This window comes from Bubalus bubalis, chromosome 1 (assembly GCF_019923935.1).
Source record: "Bubalus bubalis isolate 160015118507 breed Murrah chromosome 1, NDDB_SH_1, whole genome shotgun sequence".
Lineage (NCBI taxonomy): Eukaryota > Metazoa > Chordata > Mammalia > Artiodactyla > Bovidae > Bubalus > Bubalus bubalis.
Genome location: NC_059157.1, coordinates 117528923 through 117551028, shown reverse-complemented (window position 1 = coordinate 117551028; position 22106 = coordinate 117528923). Strand labels below are relative to the sequence as shown.

General features: G+C 39.9%; 1 protein-coding gene across 1 annotated transcript in view; it reads right to left on the bottom strand.

The window, feature by feature from the left end:
• The window catches only part of ACAP2 (ArfGAP with coiled-coil, ankyrin repeat and PH domains 2), a 176308-nt gene extending 156280 nt beyond the window's left edge, over nt 1-20028 (bottom strand). Inside the window, exon 1 of the mRNA XM_044943303.2 lies at nt 19693-20028. Within this exon, the coding sequence (XP_044799238.1) occupies nt 19693-19745 (53 nt within the window). The 5' untranslated portion in view covers nt 19746-20028. The remainder of the gene's footprint in view (nt 1-19692) is intronic.
• Nucleotides 20029-22106: the final 2078 nt, after the last annotated feature.

The window sequence follows — 22106 nt, the reverse complement described above, 5'->3', positions numbered from 1 at the left end:
TGCCATCTTACTGGTTTCCCTGGTGGCTCAGTAGTAAAGAATCTGCCTACCAACCAGGAGATGGGGATTAGATCCCTGGGTTGGGACGATCTTCTGGAGAAGGAAATGGCAACCCACTCCAGTATTCTTGCCTGGGAAATCCCATGGACAGAGGAGCCTGGTGGGCTACAGTCCATGCAGTCACACAAGAGCTGGACTCGACTTAGTGACTAAACAACAATCTTACTGCATCTTTTTAATTTTCCTCATCGTCACTGCCAAGGGCACTTTTAGACATAATATATGGCAGATTATTTATATGACCTGGCCATTTCCCCACCAAGATGCCCTAACAGAATACAGGGGAAATGATGCTCAACTTGTTCCAGGCTTGACCCTTAATTGGTCTTGTAGCTTAAGCAGCCTCAAGGATGAGATGACATGTGAATAGAGGACAAAAGGACCACAAAACAAAAGGGCATCAGACATGTGACTGAAGAAGCCACATTGGAAGTGGATGGTCCAGCCTCAGCCACCCAGTTTTCATTGCATGGATCAGAGATGATCCTTCCAGCCAAGACCTTTTCAAACTCCTGACCCACAAATCATGAGCAAAATAAAACAGTCATTTTAAGTCACTAGTTTTAGGTTTATTTCTTTCAAATATCTCATTCTGAATCAGGTTTTCCAGGAACAAGTTTCCAAAAGACTGATAAGATATTCTAAGTAGATGGTCAACTGAAAAATCAATGGTTTTATCAGGTAACATACATAATATTTCAGGGAATTCCCTGATGGTCCAGTGGTTAGGACCCCACACTTTTACTAGTGAGAGCCCAAAGTCTCTCAAGCTGGAAGAGGCAAATTCTTTTAATTAAAAAAAAAAAAAAAGAAGATGATATTTTAAAATTTTTCTATACAATCGCAATAAGCATTAATTTTTGAATAGTTTTGTTTGTGAAATTAACTATTTTATTATAAACCCCACATATACGTATTTGATGGCCTACAAACAGATTAGGCTCTCAAGAATTATATCTACCTAAGAGGAGTGACCAACCTAGACAGCATATTAAAAAGCAGAGACATTATTTGCCAACAAAGGTCCGTCTAGTTAAGACTATGGTTTTTCCAGTGGTCATGTATGGATGTGAGAGTTGGACTGTGGAGAAGGCTGAGCACTGAAGAACTGATGCTTTTGAACTGTGGTGTTGGAGAAGACTCTTGAGAGTCCCTTAGACTGCAAGGAGATCCAACCAGTCCATCCTAAAGGAGATCAGTCCTGGGTGTTCATTGGAAGGACTGATGCTAAGGCTAAAACTCCAATACTTTGGCCACCTCATGCAAAGAGTTGATTCATTGGAAAAGACCCTGATGCTGGGAGGGGCTGGGGGCAGGAGGAGAAGGGGACGACAGAGGATGAGATGGCTGGATGGCATCACCGACTCGATGGATGTGAGTTTGAGTGAACTCCGGGAGTTGGTGATGGACAGGGAGGCCTGGCATGCTGCGATCCATGGGGTCGCAAAGAGTCGGACACGACTGAGCGACTGAACTGAACTGAACCGAAGAGGATCTAAAGATTTCGGTTTGATTTAATTACTATGTTGTCAAAGATAAGTTAAACAAGCTCTAGCATGTATTACTTTTGGTTTTGGAAATTCATCAGTAGTACAACAATAGAAAGATTTCTAAAATAAACACAGTATTTTATGTAAAAATGGAGAACTTATAACTATTTTAATGAATGAAATTTTGGGCAAATAAAAGTCTGTAGCCTAACTATTGTGTGCAAAAGAATTATGCTGAGAATAAAAGGAAACAGTCATTGGAGGTCTCATACCAAAGAGTTTATAATCTAAAATGGAGTATGGGATGAGATCTTAATCAGTTTGCAAAATAAAATTACAAAAGGCTACACTTCTGTGCTGATTCTACTTAACAGCTCCATCTGGTGTCTACTAGGTATCTCAAACTTAACAAGTACAAAAATGGAACTCTTGAGTTTCTTACCCAAAACCTGTTCTTCCTTTGCTTTCCCCCGTCGGCAAACAATACGTCTATCCTTCCAGTTGCTAAAGGTAAAAATGTTATTTTTATTATCTTTCCTAACAAGCAATTCAACAGCAATTCTTTTTGATTCTACCGCAGAAATTACCTCCACTAGCTCCCCAAGTCTTCTCTTGCCTGGTCTAACCTAATAACTAATTACCTGCAACGGCTTCCTCTAACTGGTCTGTCTAGATTCACCCTCACCCCTGTACAACCCATTTTCCAAACAGTAGTCAAAATATATTTTAAATATAAGTCTTATCATCTCTCACTACTAATTTCTAATGGCTTCCTATTGCACTAATCATAAAATCCTAACTTCATACTACAGATGACTTCTTAGGCCTAACATGATCGGATCCCTATTTATCTCTCTTACCTCCTACCACTGTTCCTCCTCACTTTGCTCCAGCCCACACTGGCCTCTTTCGGTTCTGTGAAGATCATGCACCTTCCCATTTCAAGGCTTTTGATTTACAAGCCTCTCCTCCCCCTGGTTCCCAATTCAAGGAGATCAAACTCTGTATTATCAACCAAAAGACAACCAAATGTCATGGGTTTCCCAGTGAAAATGATACATCACCACTTAAAAGTATTCTTGCCAAAAATGTTAAACTGAATTGATCCAGAAAAAAAAAACCAGATGATTTCAGAAAGTGGAAAATTGTACAAGATAATTTGTCTACTTTCTTCAAAAGAGTAAATAACAAGAGACTGTTATCATATATCCATAATCTAGAAAAGTGGGCGATCATCACACAGAATACAGGAATAAGCAATAAGTGTTATGCCATAACATCTTGATAAAACATGTAATACAACCATTTTTCTTAAATCATAAAACCTTCCTAGTAATACTGAAAATATATAAATACTACTAAATAAAAATATAGCACAGTTACCAAAAGTTTGCACTAGGATTTTACAACAGTAATAAGTAAACTAATGAACATAAATGAGACTTTTGGCAAAATCGCAACCCAACTGAGATGAGACTTTGGGGGTAGCTGCAATGACGTGCAATGGCACCCCACTCCAGTACTCTTGCTTGGAAAATCCCATGGACAGAGGAGCCTGGTAGGCTGCAGTCCATGGGGTCGCTAGGAGTCGTACACGACTGAGCGACTTCCCTTTCACTTTTCACTTTCATGCATTGGAGAAGGAAATGGCAACCCACTCCAGTGTTCTTGCCTGGAGGATCCCAGAGATGGCGGAGCCTGGTGGGCTGTCGTCTGTGGGGTCGCACAGTGTCGGACACGACTGAAGCGACTTAGCATAGCAATGACGTGAATAAATTTTCCATGTGAGACAAGAGGTGAGACTTTTAGGAGCCAGAAGGTAGGATGTGGTAGACAGAATAATGGCCTCCCAAAGAGGTCAACATCCTCGTCCCCAGAACCTGTGAAAATGTAAGGTTATGCTGTACAGGGGAACTAAAGCAGCAAACAGAATTAAGGTTAATTAATAATCATGTGACCTTGAGATGAGAAAATTATCCTGGGATTATCTGGGTAAGTCCAATGTTACCAGAGTCCTTATAAGTGAAAGAGGAAGACAGATTGTCAGAGTCATTGCTGGCTTTGAAGACAGAAGAGGGCCATGAACTGTGAAATATGAGCAGACTCTTGAAACTAGAAAAGCAAAAGCAATGATCTTCCCTGAATCTTCTAGAAACAACTGCAGTCCTGCCAACACCTTGATTTTAACTAAGACAGACCTGTATTGAAACTCTGACCCCCAGATCTGTAAGATAATAAATTTGTGTTGTTCTAAGCTACTGAATTTGGGATAATTTGTTGTAGCAGCAATAGGAAGCTAAAAGTTTATTCAGAGACTGGACTAGGATGATCATCTACCACTCTGTCTACCTAACAAAGGAAAGAATTAACCCTCTCTGGAGAAAGATATCATCCAAAGCATCTACAGTTTTTCACAGTATACAGCACTAAATTAAAAACCGGGCCCACCAAAAGAAAGAACTAAATAACAACCAGAAGGAAATATAAAACAGAAGAAACAGAATCACTGATGAGCCAGATACTGGTTTTATTAGATAGGGACTTAAAAGTGGCAATAATTAATACAGTCTTGAAACGAGAGAAAAACTAGCAAGAAATACATGAAAAGCTAGCAATTTTCACCGAAGAACAAGACTCTATACAGAAGAAAATCAAATGAAATGTCCAAAAGTAAAAAGATGAATTAAAAACTCCACAGATAGGTTTAACAGCAGTTTATAAACATCAGAAGATGAGGGAATACAAGTCAATTAAAATATCCTATTTCTCCATTAAGAGTAATATTTCAAAAAAGAGCAAGAGACATGTAAGACACAGCAAAAAAAAATTTAACATATGTGGAGCTGAGTCCTAGAAGAAGAGGAGTGTAGTAGAAGGCAACATTTAGAGAGATAACAGGAATTTTACAAATGGATGAAAGATACTCTACAAACCCCATATATTGAAGAAACCCTACAAGCCCTAAGCACGATCACAATAGAAACCATGTCTACATATATCAAGCTAAAACTGAAAATCAGTCAAAGAAAAAAACGCTTAAGAGCAGCCAGAGGAAAGCAGACACATTATGCTCCAAAGAGCAATAATAAGACAAACAAACTTGCAACATAAATGATAAAAATATAAACAAAAGACAATGAAATGACATTGTGCTTTAAAAAAAAAAAGCCAACCTATTATTCTATGCTTTGGGAAAATAGCTTTCAAACATCAAAGAAAAACAATGGCTTTTTCAGACCAACAGAGATGGCTCTTAGCCCAGTAGATAAATGCCATAGGAGGTTCACACAGTAAATGATAAACGTGCTAAGAAGTATCTTAATTCATTTCATTCATATAAAACTATTATATGACCATAACCAATAACATCTCGTCTCCTTATAATTAAATACTTTGATTCAAAAATTCATATAAATGGATTAACTTACTATAAAGCTTCCCTTTGAACATAAAACTGAAAATCAAAGTAAAACAATATATCACCAAGTTAAAAACTATTTTTTAAAACAAGGAAAGTTTTATTTAAAAATGAACATGGGGAATTCCCTGATGGTCCACAATTTCACTGTCAAGGGCACAGGTTCAACCCCTGGTCAAGGAACTAAGATTTCACGAGACCCAAGTAAGTAAGTATTAGTGGCTCAGTTGTGTCCTACTCTTTGCAACCCCATGAACTATAACCCGATAGGCTCCTCAGCCCACGGAACTCTCCAGGCAAGAATACTGCAGTGGGTAGCCATTCCTTTCTCCAGGGGATCTTCCCAACCCAGGGACTGAACTCAGGTTTCCTGTACTGCAGGCCAATCCTTTAGCATCTGAGACACCACAGAAGTCCACAAGAAGCAAGGTGCAGCCAAAAACAGAACACATTTCTGACTAGAAATAAAATATCAAAATTATTAGTTCCATCAACTTTAATTTTACACGAGTCAACTTAAAAAGTATGCACACCCTGCCCACATCTCATCTGAAAGTGACGCTAAAATACGTACAAATTAAATCCCGTGAAGTTGAGTGTCCTAGTGCCTGCTTTTGGCTGAACTATTTTACCTTTTTTTTTTTTAATTTTATTTTATTTTTAAACTTTACAATATTGTATTGGTTTTGCCAAATATCGAAATGAATACGCCACAGGTATACACGTGTTCCCCATCCTGAACCCTCCTCCCTCCTCCCTCCCCATACCATCCCTCTGGGTCGTCCCAGTGCACCAGCCCCAAGCATCCAGTATCGTGTATCGAACCTGGACTGGCGACTCGTTTCATATATGATATTATACATATTTCAATGCCATTCTCCCAACATTTTACCATTTTTTTAAACTTCAACATTGAAGAGTAACTTTTTAGGCAGTGAAAAAAAAAATTTATATTTAAATTTGAGTATGTCTGTGGCATCACAGAAAATATAAAAACTTCAAACAGAAAAACTGACTATATTTCAACAAAGAATCCTGCTGTATTTCAGGTACAAATTACTACAAAAGTATAATCAAGTCAATCGTTTCTATAAGAATTTCCTCATGTATTTATTTACCCAAATCTTTATAGATGTTTAAATTGCGTCATCTCACCTGTCTAACCTCCAAAGCCTAGCTATAATTCAATGGAAAAGGAGTCATGTGCTCTCAAATACATGCACTTCCTCACAGTACTTTTCTTCCACCACCTATCTCTTTGCTTTTCCTCTGTCTGGTCATCATTTAGGATTTAAATCCTTAAGGCACTGTGTCCTTGGCTGTTTTTCTCCTCCTCCTATTATTCTTTTGTTCAACCTTCCTTCTTAAATACTCTATACATAAAATCTACCTCTGGTGCTTTTTAAGGACCTTTACTGCTCTCCTTCTACAAAGCGAAGTTTATCCTTCTACTTTCATTGTTTCATCATCCACAGCACAGATGATTTTCATGTTTCCAAGTAACATGCCTAATCCTTCATACATACTAGATTCTTCCAACCCTTTATTATTACCACATGAGCATGCCAGCAACCTTAAGTAAACCATTCAAGCTTCTCTTCAAGAAAACAAGAGATAGAGGAAGGGGCCTCAGCATTATTAACTGTGTACTCTTCACCTACTTCCGTGAAAGGCATTTTGAATTTGCAGTAATGCATTGTTGTTCTCCCTGAGCCTAGGTAGAAGAAACCTACCCAAGGTCTCAACATCAGTAAGTGAAAGAGAAGTGAAACAGGTAATCAGCCTCCAGAACCCACCTACTTGGGTCCACATTCACTACCATAAAAGAGTATTCTCCAGTAGAAGCTGTGCTTTGCATACCAACAGCACACAACCTCCAGTTAAACATCACAGATAAAATACACCCATTTATCTCCATTTTCTCAAAAAAATCTAATTAAAATGACAGAAGGTGGGGAGTTAATACAAAGGACAAAAAATAGAAACAGTAATGGTTAGCAGCACAATTCTAGAAACTGAAAGGCAAATAAAAGAACAGTAACTCAGACCAGAAAAAGCCAAACCCTGAGACATCAAAGTACACTGGTGAAGCCAATTTCAAGAAAGAAGATTCACCATATAGAAGCCCCAAATGGTTAGAGGCATGAAAATGGCATATGCCTCAAAATACAGGGGTGGAGTTGGGAGGAGGAGGGAGGGTGAAGACAGAATTAGTTGAAATCTTATATTCATAAGGAGCAACCAGACTCTTCAGATCCCCACTCCAGTCCTCCAACTTGATATGACTACCCCTCTCCCATCCTGACAAAAAATGGGAGCTTTGTTTTCTGTAAAGGTTTATATACTAAAATCTAAAGTACTAATTAAAACTAAGTTAAAAATTCCCCATGAGAGAGAAACTCCAGTGAGAAGTCCCTACACCACAGGCCCTCTCCAGCCCCTTCTGTAGCTTGGTGTTATTGTTGTTCAGTCACTAAGGCAAGTCCGACGCTTTGCGACCCCATGAGCTGCAGCACGCCAGGTTTCCCTGTCCTTTACTATCTCCCTGAGTATGCTTAAACTCATGTCCACTGAGTCAGCGATGCCATCCAACCATCTCATCTTCTGTCGCCCCCTTCTCCTCTTGCCCTCAATCTTTCCCAGCAACAGGGTCTTTTCCAGTGAGCCAACTCTTGCATCAGGTGGCCCAAGTATTGGAGCTTCAGCACCAGCCCATCAAATGAATATTCAGGGTTGCCTTCCTTTAGGATGGACTGATTTGACCTCCCTGCTATCCAAGGGACTCTCAAGAGTCTTCTCCAGCACCATCGTTCCAAAGTATCAATTCTTTGGCATTCAGCTTTCTTTATGGTCCAACTCTCACATCCATACATGACTACTGGAAAAAACATACCTTTGACTATATGGACCTTTGTCAGCAAAGTGATGTCTCTGCTTTTTATATGCTAAGTTTGTCATAGCTACTCTTCCAAGGAGCAACTGTCTTAATTTCATGGATGCAGTCAACATCCGCATTGATTTCAGAAGCCAAGAAAATGAAATCTGACACTGTTTCCACATCTTCCCCATCTATTTGCCATAAAGCAATAGGACCAAATGCCACAATCTTCATTTTTTGAATGCTGAGTTTTAAGCCACCTTTTTCACTCTCCTCTTTCACCTTCATCAAGAGACTCTTTAGTTCCTCTTTACTTTCTGGCACTAAAGTGGTATAATCTGCATATCTAAGGCTGTTGATATTTCTCCAGGCAATTTTGATTCCAGCTTGTGATTCATCCAGCCCAGCATTTCACATGATATATTCCCTGGTGGCTCAGACAGTAAAACATCTGCCTACAATGTAGGAGACCCGGGTTCAATCCCTGGGCCAGGAAGATCTCCTGGAGAAGGAAATGGCAACCCACTCCAGTACTCTTGCCTGGAAAATCCCATGGATGGAGGAGCCTGGTAGGCTACAGTCCATGGGGTTGCAAAGAGTCGGACACGACTGAGCGACTTCACTATCACTATCTATTCTGCATGTAAGTTCAATAATGAGGGTGACAATACACAGCCTTGACGTACTCCTTTCCCAATTTTGAACCAGTCCGTTGTTCCATATTCAATTCTAACTGTTGCTCCTGACCTTCACACAGGTTTCTCAGGAGGCAGGTAATGTGGTCTAGTATTCCCATCTCATTAAGAATATTCCTAGCTAGTTTCCTGAAATTCAGCACTTACATTCTATCTACCAAGAATAGAAGATGGCTCTTTAAGATAAATAAGAAAAGTCCTAAAAATACTGACATTTGAAGTGGTCCCAATGAAAATACTACCCTGTAGTAAAACTCATCAGACAACCCATAACAAAATACAGCATACTTCCAGTAACTTTTTAAGTGCCTCTTTGATGTAAACAGAGAGCCAAAGATCAACAGAAAATTTCTAAAAGAAGATCAAAACAAACAACAACAAACAAATCAAAACTTTAGAGGAAAATAATTCAGAGAAACTGAATTATTTCTGTTCACTATGACTAATTTCTTCAGATGCATAAGGAAAGCTCTTGAAAAATTTGTTGTTTAGTAGCTAAGTTTGTCCAACTCTTTGTGACCCATGAACTGTAGCCCGCCAGGGTCCTGTGTCCATGGGATTTCCTAGGCAAGAATGCTAGAGTGGGTGGCCATTTCCTTTTCCAGGATCCTGGGTCGAAGCCTGGGTCAGGGATTGAACCCACGTCTCCTGAATTGGCAAGAGGATTCTTTACGACTGGGCCACCTGGAAAGCCCCTTGAAGAATAGGTTGACGTTAAAACATATACATACATATATATATGTATTCATACACACACACACACATATATATATGTGTGTGTGTGTATATATATGTATATATACACACATAAGAAGGAAATGGCAATCCACTCCAGTACTCTTGCCTAGAAAATTCCAGGAGGAGCCTGGTGGGCTACAGTCCATGGGGTCGCAAAGAGTCGGACACAACTGAGCAACTTCACTTTCACTTTCATTATATATATATACACACACACACATATACATAAATATATTCAGAATAACAAAGAATTTTTGAAAACTAAGATTAGGAAATAATTTGGATACATCATCCAGAACAAAAAGATAAATAGGAAATGGGAGAAAAAGAATTCATTCAAAATATGAATACAAGAATAAAAGATAAAAAAAGAGGGAAAGAAATTATCAAAGAAATAATATGATTCCTCAGAACTAAAATACATGAGTTTCCAGATTGAGAGTAAGTGTCCAAGAAAATAAATAAAAAATACCCACCTAAAGGCATATCATTATGAAATTTCAGAATATCAGGAGTAAAGAAAAAAATCTAAAAAAACTTCAGAAACAACAACAACAAAAAAAATCAAGAAATAAAAACAGCACCACTTGCCCACAGCAACACTGAAAACCAGAAGACAGTGGTGCAGTGCCTTCAAATTCTGAGAGAAAATGGTTTCAGCCTACAATCCTATGTACATTTCCATACAGGTGAAGTCTAAAACAAACAAACAAAAAATGCACCTTTTTGAGGGAGAGTAATGGAAATGGCACTCTGCCAAAATAAGCAAATAGAAAAGACAACAACATGAAAATCAAGAAAAGCAAATCCAATACATGAATGACAGAGGGAATTTCCATATAAAAAATAAAGGTAATCAAGAAAATAAAGACAAGCTGCAGACTGGGGAAAAAATTTTCCAAACTACATATCTAATAAAGGACTGTTTTTCAAAATGTATGAAGGACTCTTAAAACCCAGTAAGAAAACTAACAAATCAGGACTTGGTAGTCCAGGGGATGTGAGTTGGTTCCCTCATTGGGGTACTAAGATCCCACAAGCAGCCAAAAAAAGACAACAAACAATTCAATTAAAAAATGGTTCAAAGACCTTAAAAGACATCTTGACAAAGAAGAAACACAGATGACAAATAAGCATATGAAAAGAAGCTATACATCATACACAATCAGAGAAATGCAAATTAAAATGAGATACCACTATATACCTATCAGAATGCCCAAACTTCAGAATACAACACCACCAAATGCTGGTGAGAAGGTAGAGAAATAGGAACTCTCAATCACTGTTCTTGATAAAGTATCCGGCACAGCCACTCTGGAAGACGGTTTGGAAGTTTCTTGAAATACTAAACATATTCTTACAACACTTGTCATACAGTCCAGCAATTGTCTCCTTGGTACTTATCCAAATGAGAGGAAAATTTATGTCGACACAAAAACCTTTATTTAAATATAATATCAGCTTTATTCATAACTGCCAAAACATGAAAGCAACCAAGATGTCCTTTGATAGGAGAATATATAAACTGTGGTATATCCTGACATTGGTCTTGTATTCTGTGGCCTTGTTGAACTTATTAGTTCTGTTTGATTTGTGTGCATTCCTTAAGATTTTCTACATACAAAATACAGTCAGCCCTCCATGTCCTTGGATGCAGAACCCACAGATACAGACGGTTGACTATACTATACCATTTTTTGCAAGGAACTTGAACATCTACAGATTTTTATATCTGCAGGGGTCCTGGAACCAATTCCCATGGATATCAAGACACAAGAGTATATAATCTAATCTACTTTTAAGTAGAGATGAATTTACTACTTTTTTCCTTATATTTTTTCCTTTATTCTTCTTTCTTGCCTCACTGCTCTGGCTACATGCTCCACTACACTGTTGAATAGAAGTATGAAGAAGAAACTTTTTCTTGATCTTAGAGAAAAACTTTTTCACCATTAAATAAGATGTTAGCTCACAATGTTTTACAGCTGTCCTTTACCAGGCTGAGGAAGCTTTCTATTCCTAGTTTATTGAGTATTTTCATCATAAAAATGGGTTTTATTTAGTCAAATACTTTCCCTGCATCTATTAGACAATTACATGGTGTTTATCCTTTGTTCTATTGTTAATTACATTGATTTTTGCACTCCTGCGATATGTCCCACTGGGTCACGCTGTAAAATCCTTTCTATATGTTGTTATATTTGGTTTGCTAATATTTTACTGATGATTTTTGTACCTGTATTCATAACAGATATTGAACTGTAGTTTTCTTATATCTTTGTTTTCTTAACATATCTTTAGCTCTGGTAGCAGGGTAATACTGGACTCAGAGAATCAGCTAGGAAGCAAGACTTCCTCTTCTACTTCTTGCAAGAGTTTATGAAGGATTGTTGTTAATTCATCTTTAAATATTTGACAGAATTCATCAGTGAAGCCATCTTGGTCTGGGTTTTCCTTTTGAGGAAGCTTTTTGATTACTAATTCAATGTCTTATGTCCACGTAGATTTTCAATTTCTTCTTGAATCATTTCAGTAGTTTGTGTCTTTCTACAACCCAGATAATCACAAAGGTGTGATCACTCACCTAGAGCCAGACATCCTGGAATGCAAAGTCAAGTGGGCCTTAGGAAGAAGCATCACTATGAACAAAGCTACTGGAGGTGATGGAATTCCAGTTGAGCTATTTCAAGTCCTAAAAACTGATGCTGTGAAAGTGCTGCACTCAATTGCCAGCAAATCTGGAAAACTCAGCAGTAGCCACAGGACTGGAAAAGGTCAGTTTTCATTCCAATCCCAAAGAATGCTCAAAATACCGCACAATTGCACTCATCTCACATGCTAGCAAAGTAATGCTCAAAATTCTCCAAGCCAGGCTTCAACAACACGTGAACCGTGAACTTCCAGATGTTCAAGCTAGTTTTAGAAAAGGTAGAGGAACCAGAGGTCAAATTGCCAACATCCGTCGGATCATCGAAAAAGCAAGCAAGTTCCAGAAAAATATCTATTTCTGCTTTATTGACTATGCCAAAGCCTTAGACTATGTGGATCACCACAAACTGTGGAAAATTCTTCAAGAGGTGGGAATACCAGACCACCTGACCCACCTCCTGAGAAATCTGTATGCAGGTCAGGAAAAAACAGTTAGAACTGGACATGGAACAATAGACTGGTTCCAAATCGGGGAAGGAGTACATCAAGGCAGTATATTGTCACCCTGCTTATTTAATTTATACGCAGAGTACATCATGAAAATAGCTGGGCTGGATGAGGCACAAGCTGGAATCAAGATTGCAGGGAGAAATATCAATAACCTCAGATATGCAGATGACACGACCCTTATGGCAGAAAGCAAAGATGAAGTAAAGAGCCTCTTGATGAAAGTAAAAGAGGAGAGTGAAAAAGTTGGCTTTAAAATTCAACATTCAAAAAACTAAGATCATGGCATCTGGTCCCATCACTTCATGGCAAATAGATGGGGAAACAATGGAAACAGTGACAGACTTTACTTTTGGGGGCTCCAAAATCACTGCAGATGGTGATTGCAGCGATGAAATTAAAAGACACTTGCTCCTTGGAAGAAAAGTTATAACCAACCTATACAGCTTATTAAAAAGCAGAGACATTACTTTGCCAACAAAGGTCCATCTAGTCAAAGCTATGGTTTTTCCAATAGTCATGTATGGATGTGAGAGTTGGACTATAAAAGAAAGCTGAACGCTGAAGAACTGACGTTTTTGAACTGTGGTATTAGAGAAGACTCTTGAGAGTCCCTTGGACTGTAAGGAGATCTAACCAGTTCATCCTAAAGGAAATCAGTCCTGAATGATTTGGAAGGACTGATTCATTGGAAGGACTGATGCTGAAGTTGAAATGCCACTACTTTGGCCCCCTGATGTGAAGAACTGACTTATTGGAAAACACCCTGATGCTGGGAAAGACTGAAGGTGGGAGAAGGGGACGACAGAGGATGAGACAGTTGAATGGCATCACCGACTCAATGGACGCGAGTTTGAATGAACTCCGGGAGTTGATGATAGACAGAGAGGCCTGGCGTGCTGCAGTCCATGGAGTCGCAAAGAGTCGGACACGACTGAGTGACTAAACTGAACTGAACTGAGGAATATATATATATCCTTTTCATCTCCTTTAAGTAATTTATTATCTGAATAACAGACTTCCTTTGTGGCTCAGCTGGTAAAGAATCCACCTGCAATGCCAGAGACCTGGGTTCGATCCCTGGGTTGGGAAGATCCCCTAGAGAAGGGAAAAGCTACCCACTCTAGTATTCTGGCCTGGAGAATTCCATGGACTGTATAGTCCATGGGGTCGCAAAGAGTCGGACACGACTGAATGACTTTCACTCACTATCTAAATAATAACTTATTCATAGCACTCTCATAATCTCTCTTATTTTTATAAGACAGCATTGATGTCCCCTCTTTCGGTACTAAATCTATTTACTTCTAGATTAAGAAATTGGAAAAGTAGAAAACTGAGAAAAGTAAAAGACTGAGTCTTCTTCTTCAATATCTTGGTCTAGCTACAGAGTCTTCCCTGGTGGCTCAGATGGTAAAGCGTCTGCCTACAATGTGGGAGACCACCCAAGTTCGATCCCTGGGTTGGGAAGATCTCCTGGAGAAGGAAATGGCAACGCACTTCAGTACTCTTGGCTAGAGAATCCCACGGACGGAGGAGCCTGCTAGGCTACAGTCCATGGGGTCACAAAGAGTAGGACATGACTGAGCAACTTCACTTTCACTTTCACTAATAACCAACTTCTAATTTCATTGATTTCCTCTATCATTGTTCTAGTCTCAATTTTCACTTATTTCTGCTCTAGTCTTCTTTACTTCCTCCCTTTCCCTGCTTTGAGATTAGTTTGCTCTTCTTTTTCTAGTTTCTTAAGATGAAAGGTTAGATCACTGATTTGAGATTTTTCTTCTTTTTAATATAGGTGTTTATAGGTATAAATTTCCCTCTAAGGACTGCTTTAGCTGCACCCATGAGTTTGGTATGTTGTGGTTTTGTTTTCATTTGTCTGAAAATACTTTATTTCCCTGTCATTTCTTCTTTGATCCACCAGTTATTGAAGAGTGTGTTACTCGGTTTTTTCAAATTTTGAATTTCTCAGATTTCCTTCTTTTACTTACTTCTAATTTCATTCCATTGTGGCCAAAGAACTTATTTTGCATGATTTCAATCCTTTTAAATTTGTTGAAGCCTGTTTAGTGGCTTAATTTATTTATAGAAAATGTTTTCATGTGTACTGGAGAAGAATATGAAGCCTGAAGTATTCTATAGAATAATCTATTAAATCTGTTTTTGATTTATAGTATTGTTCACATCTCATATCTGCCTGTTGACCATTTGCCTAGCTTGAAAGTATTATGTCTCTGACTATTATCGTTGGATTTTCTACTTCTCCCTTTTTTGCTTCCTGTATTTTGCTGCTGCTGCTGCTGCTAAGTCGCTTCATTCATGTCTGACTCTGTGCGACACCATAGATGGCAGCCCACCAGGCTCCCCCATCCCTGGGATTCTCCAGGCAAGAACACTGGAGTGGGTTGCCATTTCCTTCTCCAATGCATGAAAGCGAAAAGTCAAAGTGAAGTCGCTCAGTCGTGTCCAACCCTTAGCGACCCCATGGACTGCAGCTCACCAGGCTCCCCCGTCCATGGGATTTTCCAGGCAACAGTACTGGCATGGGTCGCCATTTCCTTCTCTGTCCTGTATTTTGAGGCTCTGCTAAGTGTATATGTTTATAAGTATATGTCTTCCTGATGGATTGACCCTTTTATCATTATAAAATATCTTTTATCTTTAGTAATTTTTATCATAAAGTCTATTTACATATAGCCACTCCGGCTCTCTTGTGGGTATTGCTTGCATTATTTATCTTTTTCTATCCTTTACTTTCAACCTATTAATATTTGTATCTTTCAATCTAAGGTAATTCTCTAATAAACAGCATGTAGGTGGATCATCATTGAAATTTTACACAATAAAAAGTTTTAAATATATAAGGCCAAAATACATAGAAAGACATACCATCTTCTGATATTAAGGCAGCTATAATATTATAAAGACAAAATATTCAAGAATTATATTTTTTGAAAAAAACAGTAATAAAGGAAAAGTTGACCCACCAGATATCATAACAAACTATAAAATGTTACAGCTAATATATTAACAGTATTTGCAGAAGAACAGACAATTACTTTGGTAGAAAAGAGTAGAATCCAGAAAAAGACCCATGTTCATATACTTGTATGTATATGCACATATGTGTATAATTTTAAAGCAATGGTTAAAGATGGATTATTCAGTAAAAGGTATCTGGACAAGGACCTCCATTAGGAAGAAAATAAAATAGGATTATCCCTCATACTCAGAACTAAATCCAGTTGCATTACATGAAACTAAAAATTGCTATAAATGGAACATATCCTATAATAATGGGAATGGGAACACTTTTCTAGGCAATACATGAAAGCCAGTTTTTAAATATCTGTATAATAAAAGACATCATACACACAGTTAACACAATTGTAACAGAGCCTGTAGCTTGAAAGACACAGTAAAAGAGTGAATTCACTTCCAAGTCCACCACTTGAAAGTCCACCATTAAGAAAGTCAATTTAACTTCTCAAAATATCCAGTTTGGCATCTTTTTAAACACTTTAAAAACAAAAATTATAATTCCCCATCATAATATATTTTAACATTAAATGAGATGGTAGTTGTAAAAACATACTAGAGTATGAGATCTGGCAAAGAGCTTGTTCTTCCTTATTTCAACTTAAGCTGATACTACATTAAATGAAGAATTAGAAGCTGCAATAAGGAATAGCTGGATTCCTATATTTTGGTTCATGACAGAACTACTTTAAAACACCATTCTACCATTTCTGAAATAAGAACACATTTTGCTTCATCTCTTGCCCACTATATTTTCCATGTGTAAATTACCAATTATTAAGAGTGTATTTGTTCTAAATATGGAAGGATAAGTAGCACATCAGTCAAGACTGGCACTTGCTTAATAGCAAAATAGAATATGCACGTGCACACACACACGTGTGATGTCTTTCACATATTAAAACCTTTCACCCTAAAACATCTTTTTAAGATTTTTATCCTAAGTTACTGATCAAGCATCATATCTGAAACAGAATCAAACAAAAAATCTTCAGAATGGTGCAAAATAAACAGTTAAGGATAAACAATAAATGTTCCATATAAAGACGCAACATTTTTGTATTTGGGCAATAAATTAGAGCAAATCTTCCACAATTCAAAGCTTCCCATGTAGCTCAGTCAGTAAAGCATCTGCCTGCAATGCAGGAGACCTGGGTTTAATTCCTGGGTCGGGAAGCTCCCCTGGAGAAGGAAATGGCGATCCACTCCAGTGGACTGCCCGGAGAATCCCATGGACATAGGAACCTAGCAGGCCACAGTTCACTGGATAGCGAGAGTCAGACACGACTTAGCACTATCTTTCTTTCTTTCCACAATTCAAAAACCACTAATTAATTCGACTCTTTATTTCAAACAAAATATTCACTTCCTGAGTGAACCATATGTTTATATAAAGAAAAAGCACAATTCTTATAAAATTTTTATAAAATTTTAAAGCACACTTACACATACAATTTAGGGCAGACCCAAACAAGTTCAAAGTTCTTCAACAAACAGTCAAGATGGTTCATTTCCACTTTATTTTTTTTGACATACTTTTAAAAAGTATACTTAGTTAAATGCATCCACTTTCCTGTAGATTTTAAATGAAAGATTCTGACCTTTAGAGTGGCTTTTAAAAAACTAAGAGAACCCAAAATTATACAAAGAAATGTGCCTTCCAATCTAAAAACAAAACAAAATGTTCACAGGAATGTAAAATGTAACCACAGACTTTATTCAAATTACTAAAAACAATGTTGCAACTTCAATATCCTTCTCTCCCTATTTCAACCAGTTTTCCTCCTGTTTTCCTTATCAATTTAACAGGGAAATCAACGTTTAAAGCTTGACCACTGGTGAAAATTTTCTTCAGCAGGAGCTGCCATTTACATTGATTCTACAACATTCAAGACAGTTATGTCCACGTACCAGACTTAAATGCCACAAATTCATTTGTGAAAGATAATAAAAATAGGAATTAGTTTTAAAACAGCACAACAGATCAGAACACTACAAGGAATAAATAGTACAGCTGCCCTGCTGTCAAAAAAGCCCAACTGTCACAAATTTTCTGATACAAATACTTCAAAATATCAAAGTACACAATGCTCTTGAAAGTTTCTCTTATACATAAGCATATGAATAAAGACCTCTGAAATATTATTTTCAAATGCTATAGAAACCTACACAGTAATGGAGTTATAATTAGGAATATATATGATGAGACTTTTATTTCCTGGCAAATCTGATCTAGTCTCACAAACGTATACAATATATTAGAGTTCTGTGAATCTTGGTTTCTCTTCCCAATTTGCAGCCAAGAGTAAATGGAATACTGGAAACAACTCTTGAAAATCCCTAATGTCTTAATTAATACAGAATAGATATTATACTAAAGGTTAACAAACGCTTACTACAATATTCCATACAACTTAATCAGTATCTTTTCCTCTTACTTTACATTCAATTACTCTTTTATTTCAAAAACAAAGACAGAACATGGTTTATGACCAAAAGCAGTACCTAGAAGCATTCCCAAATAACTTTTCTCAACTTTTTTTTAATGAAACTTAAAATGCAAAACAAACTGAGCACAAAGTCACATTCCTTAGACCAAAAAAAAAAAAAAAAAATTTGACTACATCATTACTCAGTAATAGCTGGGTCACATTAATAAAAATTCCACCAAAAAATAGAACTTTTTAAGGTACACTTTAAAAATTACTTCCTTTGCCACATAGTCCTGAAATCTAACTTGCAAAGCTGTCGTAAAGTATCCATTTGTACCTCCTGAGTCTGTCTAATCACACAAAACATAAAGTTTTAAAAACTACCAACAACATCCTTCTCTCCACCCCACCATGTGTACCTTTTTACAAGCATAGCCCTAAGTTCCAAATAAAATTAACACCAAAAAATAAACAAAAACCAAAGGACACTGTCTTAGAAGTAGGAGTTCATTAAGTTTTACAATACTTTGCTTTTTACTGGGGTAAAAAAAAAAGTGTGGGGGGCGGGGACAAATCAAATTAACATTGATAAAGATGAGAACAGTTCGTTCCAAGGCAGAGGATGCAGGAATTTACAACCCAGGCTTGCCCTAAAGATCAGCGGGCATCAATGCTCAGGAGACGCTTTCAAGACATGTCACTGTTCTAACGGAAGTTTTGAAGGCCTTATTTTTAAGGCCTAAGGACAGCCCTATAAATGCAGTGTAAAACACAACCTAGCAAAACCCCATTCTTCAAAACAATTCAAGAGTTTTCTAAGATGCCCCCAACCGAAAGAGCTTGGGCTCTGGACACCCTCAGGGTTGCCGGCTCTCCAGGGAGGGAGGCCAGCCCATGTAAATCGGAGTGCCATCAAGTCAGTTTATGTGACAGATCCACTGGGAGCATCCGATGGTGACCGGGGCCCTCCCGGGCCGACGCTGCTGGAAGAGGAACAGAAATGCAATCTTCAAGGCCCTCCTACTTCCGTTCTCAAAACAGAAATGCACTGTTTCTCCTAGTCCTCACCCCTCAGCCCGGTACTCTCGACAGCGGTGCCCCCTTCAAAGAGCTTAGGTGGAAAGCAAAGCCTACGAGTCTAGGACCACAGTGGATAGAATAAGGCTGGTCAAACACTCCCACCCCCGACTCCCGTACAAATCAACCGCCAGCGCCTTCCTAGAAGCCCCCCTGGCCGGGGACAAGCCAGCAGCAGAAATCGATGTTCCAGTTCGCCCCCCAGTCCTTCTTCCTAGGGATAGGGGGAGCGGAAAAGCGCGAAGAGGAACTAAATGAACTGCAGGAGGGTGCCCTGCAAGCTCCCTCAAAGAGGGGTGGGGGTGGAAACGAAGAAGGGGCGGAAGGAAGGGGAAAGGACGAGCGGCCAGAGGAAGGGGAGAGCGCGCGCCCGCAAAGGGCACGAGTCTTCGGGGACGCGGCTGCACACCAGTTCCTCGAAACGGGTGCGCCCAGCTTCTTGGGCGCACCGCCCTGAGCAGAGGCCGAGGAAGGGGCAAAAGGAAGCGACGTGCCCCTCCTGGCCCAGCCTCGCCCCTCACGAAGGGCTGGTCGGGGCTGTCGAGCCCTCTCCGGGTGGGAACCACAGCAACGGCCGCACGCCCCGTCGGAGGGCGCGGACTGCGGGGCCCCCCGCGTGTTCCGCTGGCCGGCTTTCACGCCCCCACCGCCGGAGGAGCCAGCTCCGGGTGACGCCGGCCCGGAGACGGGCGGCTGCGCCGGTTACCTGAAACGGGGCGAGTCTTTCAGACACTCCTCGAAATCCACCGTCATCTTCATCCTGCCTCCGCCTCGCCTCGCAGGGGACACTGAAAGAGCAGAGGGAGCCGCGGGAGCGGCTGAGCTGGGGACGCAGACGGCTACAGCGGGCGCACGGCCGCGACTAGCGCTGCGCGGAGCTGCGGAGGGCGAGTCGTCCGCTGATCATAGCAGCCCCGAAGACCGTGGCGGCAGCGACTGCTAGTCAGGCCCCAGTCCGGCCCCTCTTCCTCCCGCCCCCAGCAGAGCGTCTGCCTCGGGGAAACGGCCCAGGACTGACAGCCTCAGCCAGCCAGCCACAAACCCAGCGGCCAATGGGAGGGGCTTTCGACCGCACCGCCTGCAGGCGCTCGGGCAACGCGCCTGAGCGACGGTAGAGCGAGCCAATAAGCAGCGCGACCGTGGGAGCCGCCTTGCCACAAGCATTCCCGAAGGCCAACCAGGATGCACGGGCGTCGTTAGGCGGGACGCATTGGTTGCTGGGAGGCCTGCAGCTGAGGCTCCTTGGGAAGGAAGTCACGTGGCTGCGCGCCGCGCTTCCCCTAGAGCCCCCCTCCTCCTCTCCTGCTTCTCCAGCCCCGCCCTGCTGAGCTGCCAACGCGGAGGAGCCGCCGCCTGCAGGTCTAAGGAAGAAGAGTTGATTTTGACGGCAGCTCTGGCAGAAATCTGAAAAGGTTAAGAGTCGAGATTATAAAAGGAAGAGATAGGCAAGAGATAGGCTTAGCCACCTCTTCCTTTCAGTTTACAGAAACTGAGGCCAGGAAAGGAGCGCGGATAACTTTAATGATACAGTCCATCTTTCACTTACTGGCTTCATCACTTAACGATTTGAAAGTATCTCCCATGTTTATATTTTCATATAACCAGAGACTGCTTTCTGAAGGAGCTGGCATTCGGGGTGGGCATGGAAAGATCAGAAGGATTTAGACAGGTATGTAAAGGCAGGGCTTTCTGTGTAGAGGAACCGCTTTCAAAACCACAGAAGACATTCCTCCTTACTGACGCCTTTCTCTCAGTAGCCTTTGCCAGTTTTAAGATGAGAGAGTTCTAAGAATACAGGCTCATTTACTCCAATTTGCAACACCTACCCCCGATACACGACTTTTCTAGGAGCCGCTGTAAGATCATCATCTGATCCTTATAATAACCCCCAGTCCCATACTTCTGATTCTTAGATTCCATGGATTCAGCAGTTCAGTCGCTCAGTTGTCTCCAACTTTTTGTGACCCCATGGACAGTAGCACGCTAGGCCTTCCTGCTCGTCACGAACTCCGGAAGCCTACTCAAACTCATGTCCATCCAGTCAGTGATGCTATCCAACCATCTCATCCTCTGCCGTCCCCTTCTCCTCCTGCCTTCAATCTTGCCCAGCATCAGGGTCTTTTCCAATGAGTCAGTTCTTTGCATCATGTGGCCAAAATACTGAAACGTCAGCATCTGTCCTTCCAAAGAATATTCAGGACTGATTTCCTTTAGGATTGACTAGTTTGATGTCCTTACAGTCCAAGGGACTCTCAAGAGCCTTCTCCAACACCACAGTCCAAAAGCATCAGTTCTTCCGCATTCAGCTTTCTTTATGGTCCAACTCTCACATTCATACATGACTACTGGAAAAACCATAGCTTTGACTAGATGGAACTTAGGGGGCAAAGTAATGTGCCATGGATTCATGGCATGTAAGTAAAAAGTACCATGGCTACACTGTATTTAAGTATATACTTTTAAACCCAACCTAAAAATCATATCTGTGAAAATGCACAGGGAAGGTGTTAGAACAACATCATGGTTCTGGAGGTAAGCTGGATTTGCCTCATTAAATGTTTGGTGTCCTCAGGCACTTCAGTTAGTCAAGACAATCTCTTCTAGATTTGTAACCATTATGTCAAATTTAGAGAGTTGGCCATTTCTATAATAATTGTATTCCTGATGCAGGGCAACTCATCTGTTTGTACAACATGTCAATGCTTCAACACCAATGTAACCTTTTGGAAGACACCTTTCTCACTGCAAAATAAAGATAACACCACTGATCTGATAGCGTTGTCTTGAGGCTGTCCAAAGGCTTTTAACACAGTGCCACATTGTAATCATTCAGTAAATGTTGCCTATTATCATAATTGTACCACTTTCATCTTCAGTACCATAATCAGAGGTTAAGTTTACGTCTTCTCACTTTCACTGCCTAAAGTCTTATATAACCCTTTGACCATCTGTTTAAGTATAGCATGATGGCATACTGGTTTTCATAACTTAGTTATATCTTGATCTCTTTATCACCTTTAGAAATTAACAGCATACTTTTGAGATGTTTCAAAGAATATATCAGTGTTATATATGTTTCTTATTTGTTTATAAGCTTGGTTTCTTTTTTTTTTTAATTAC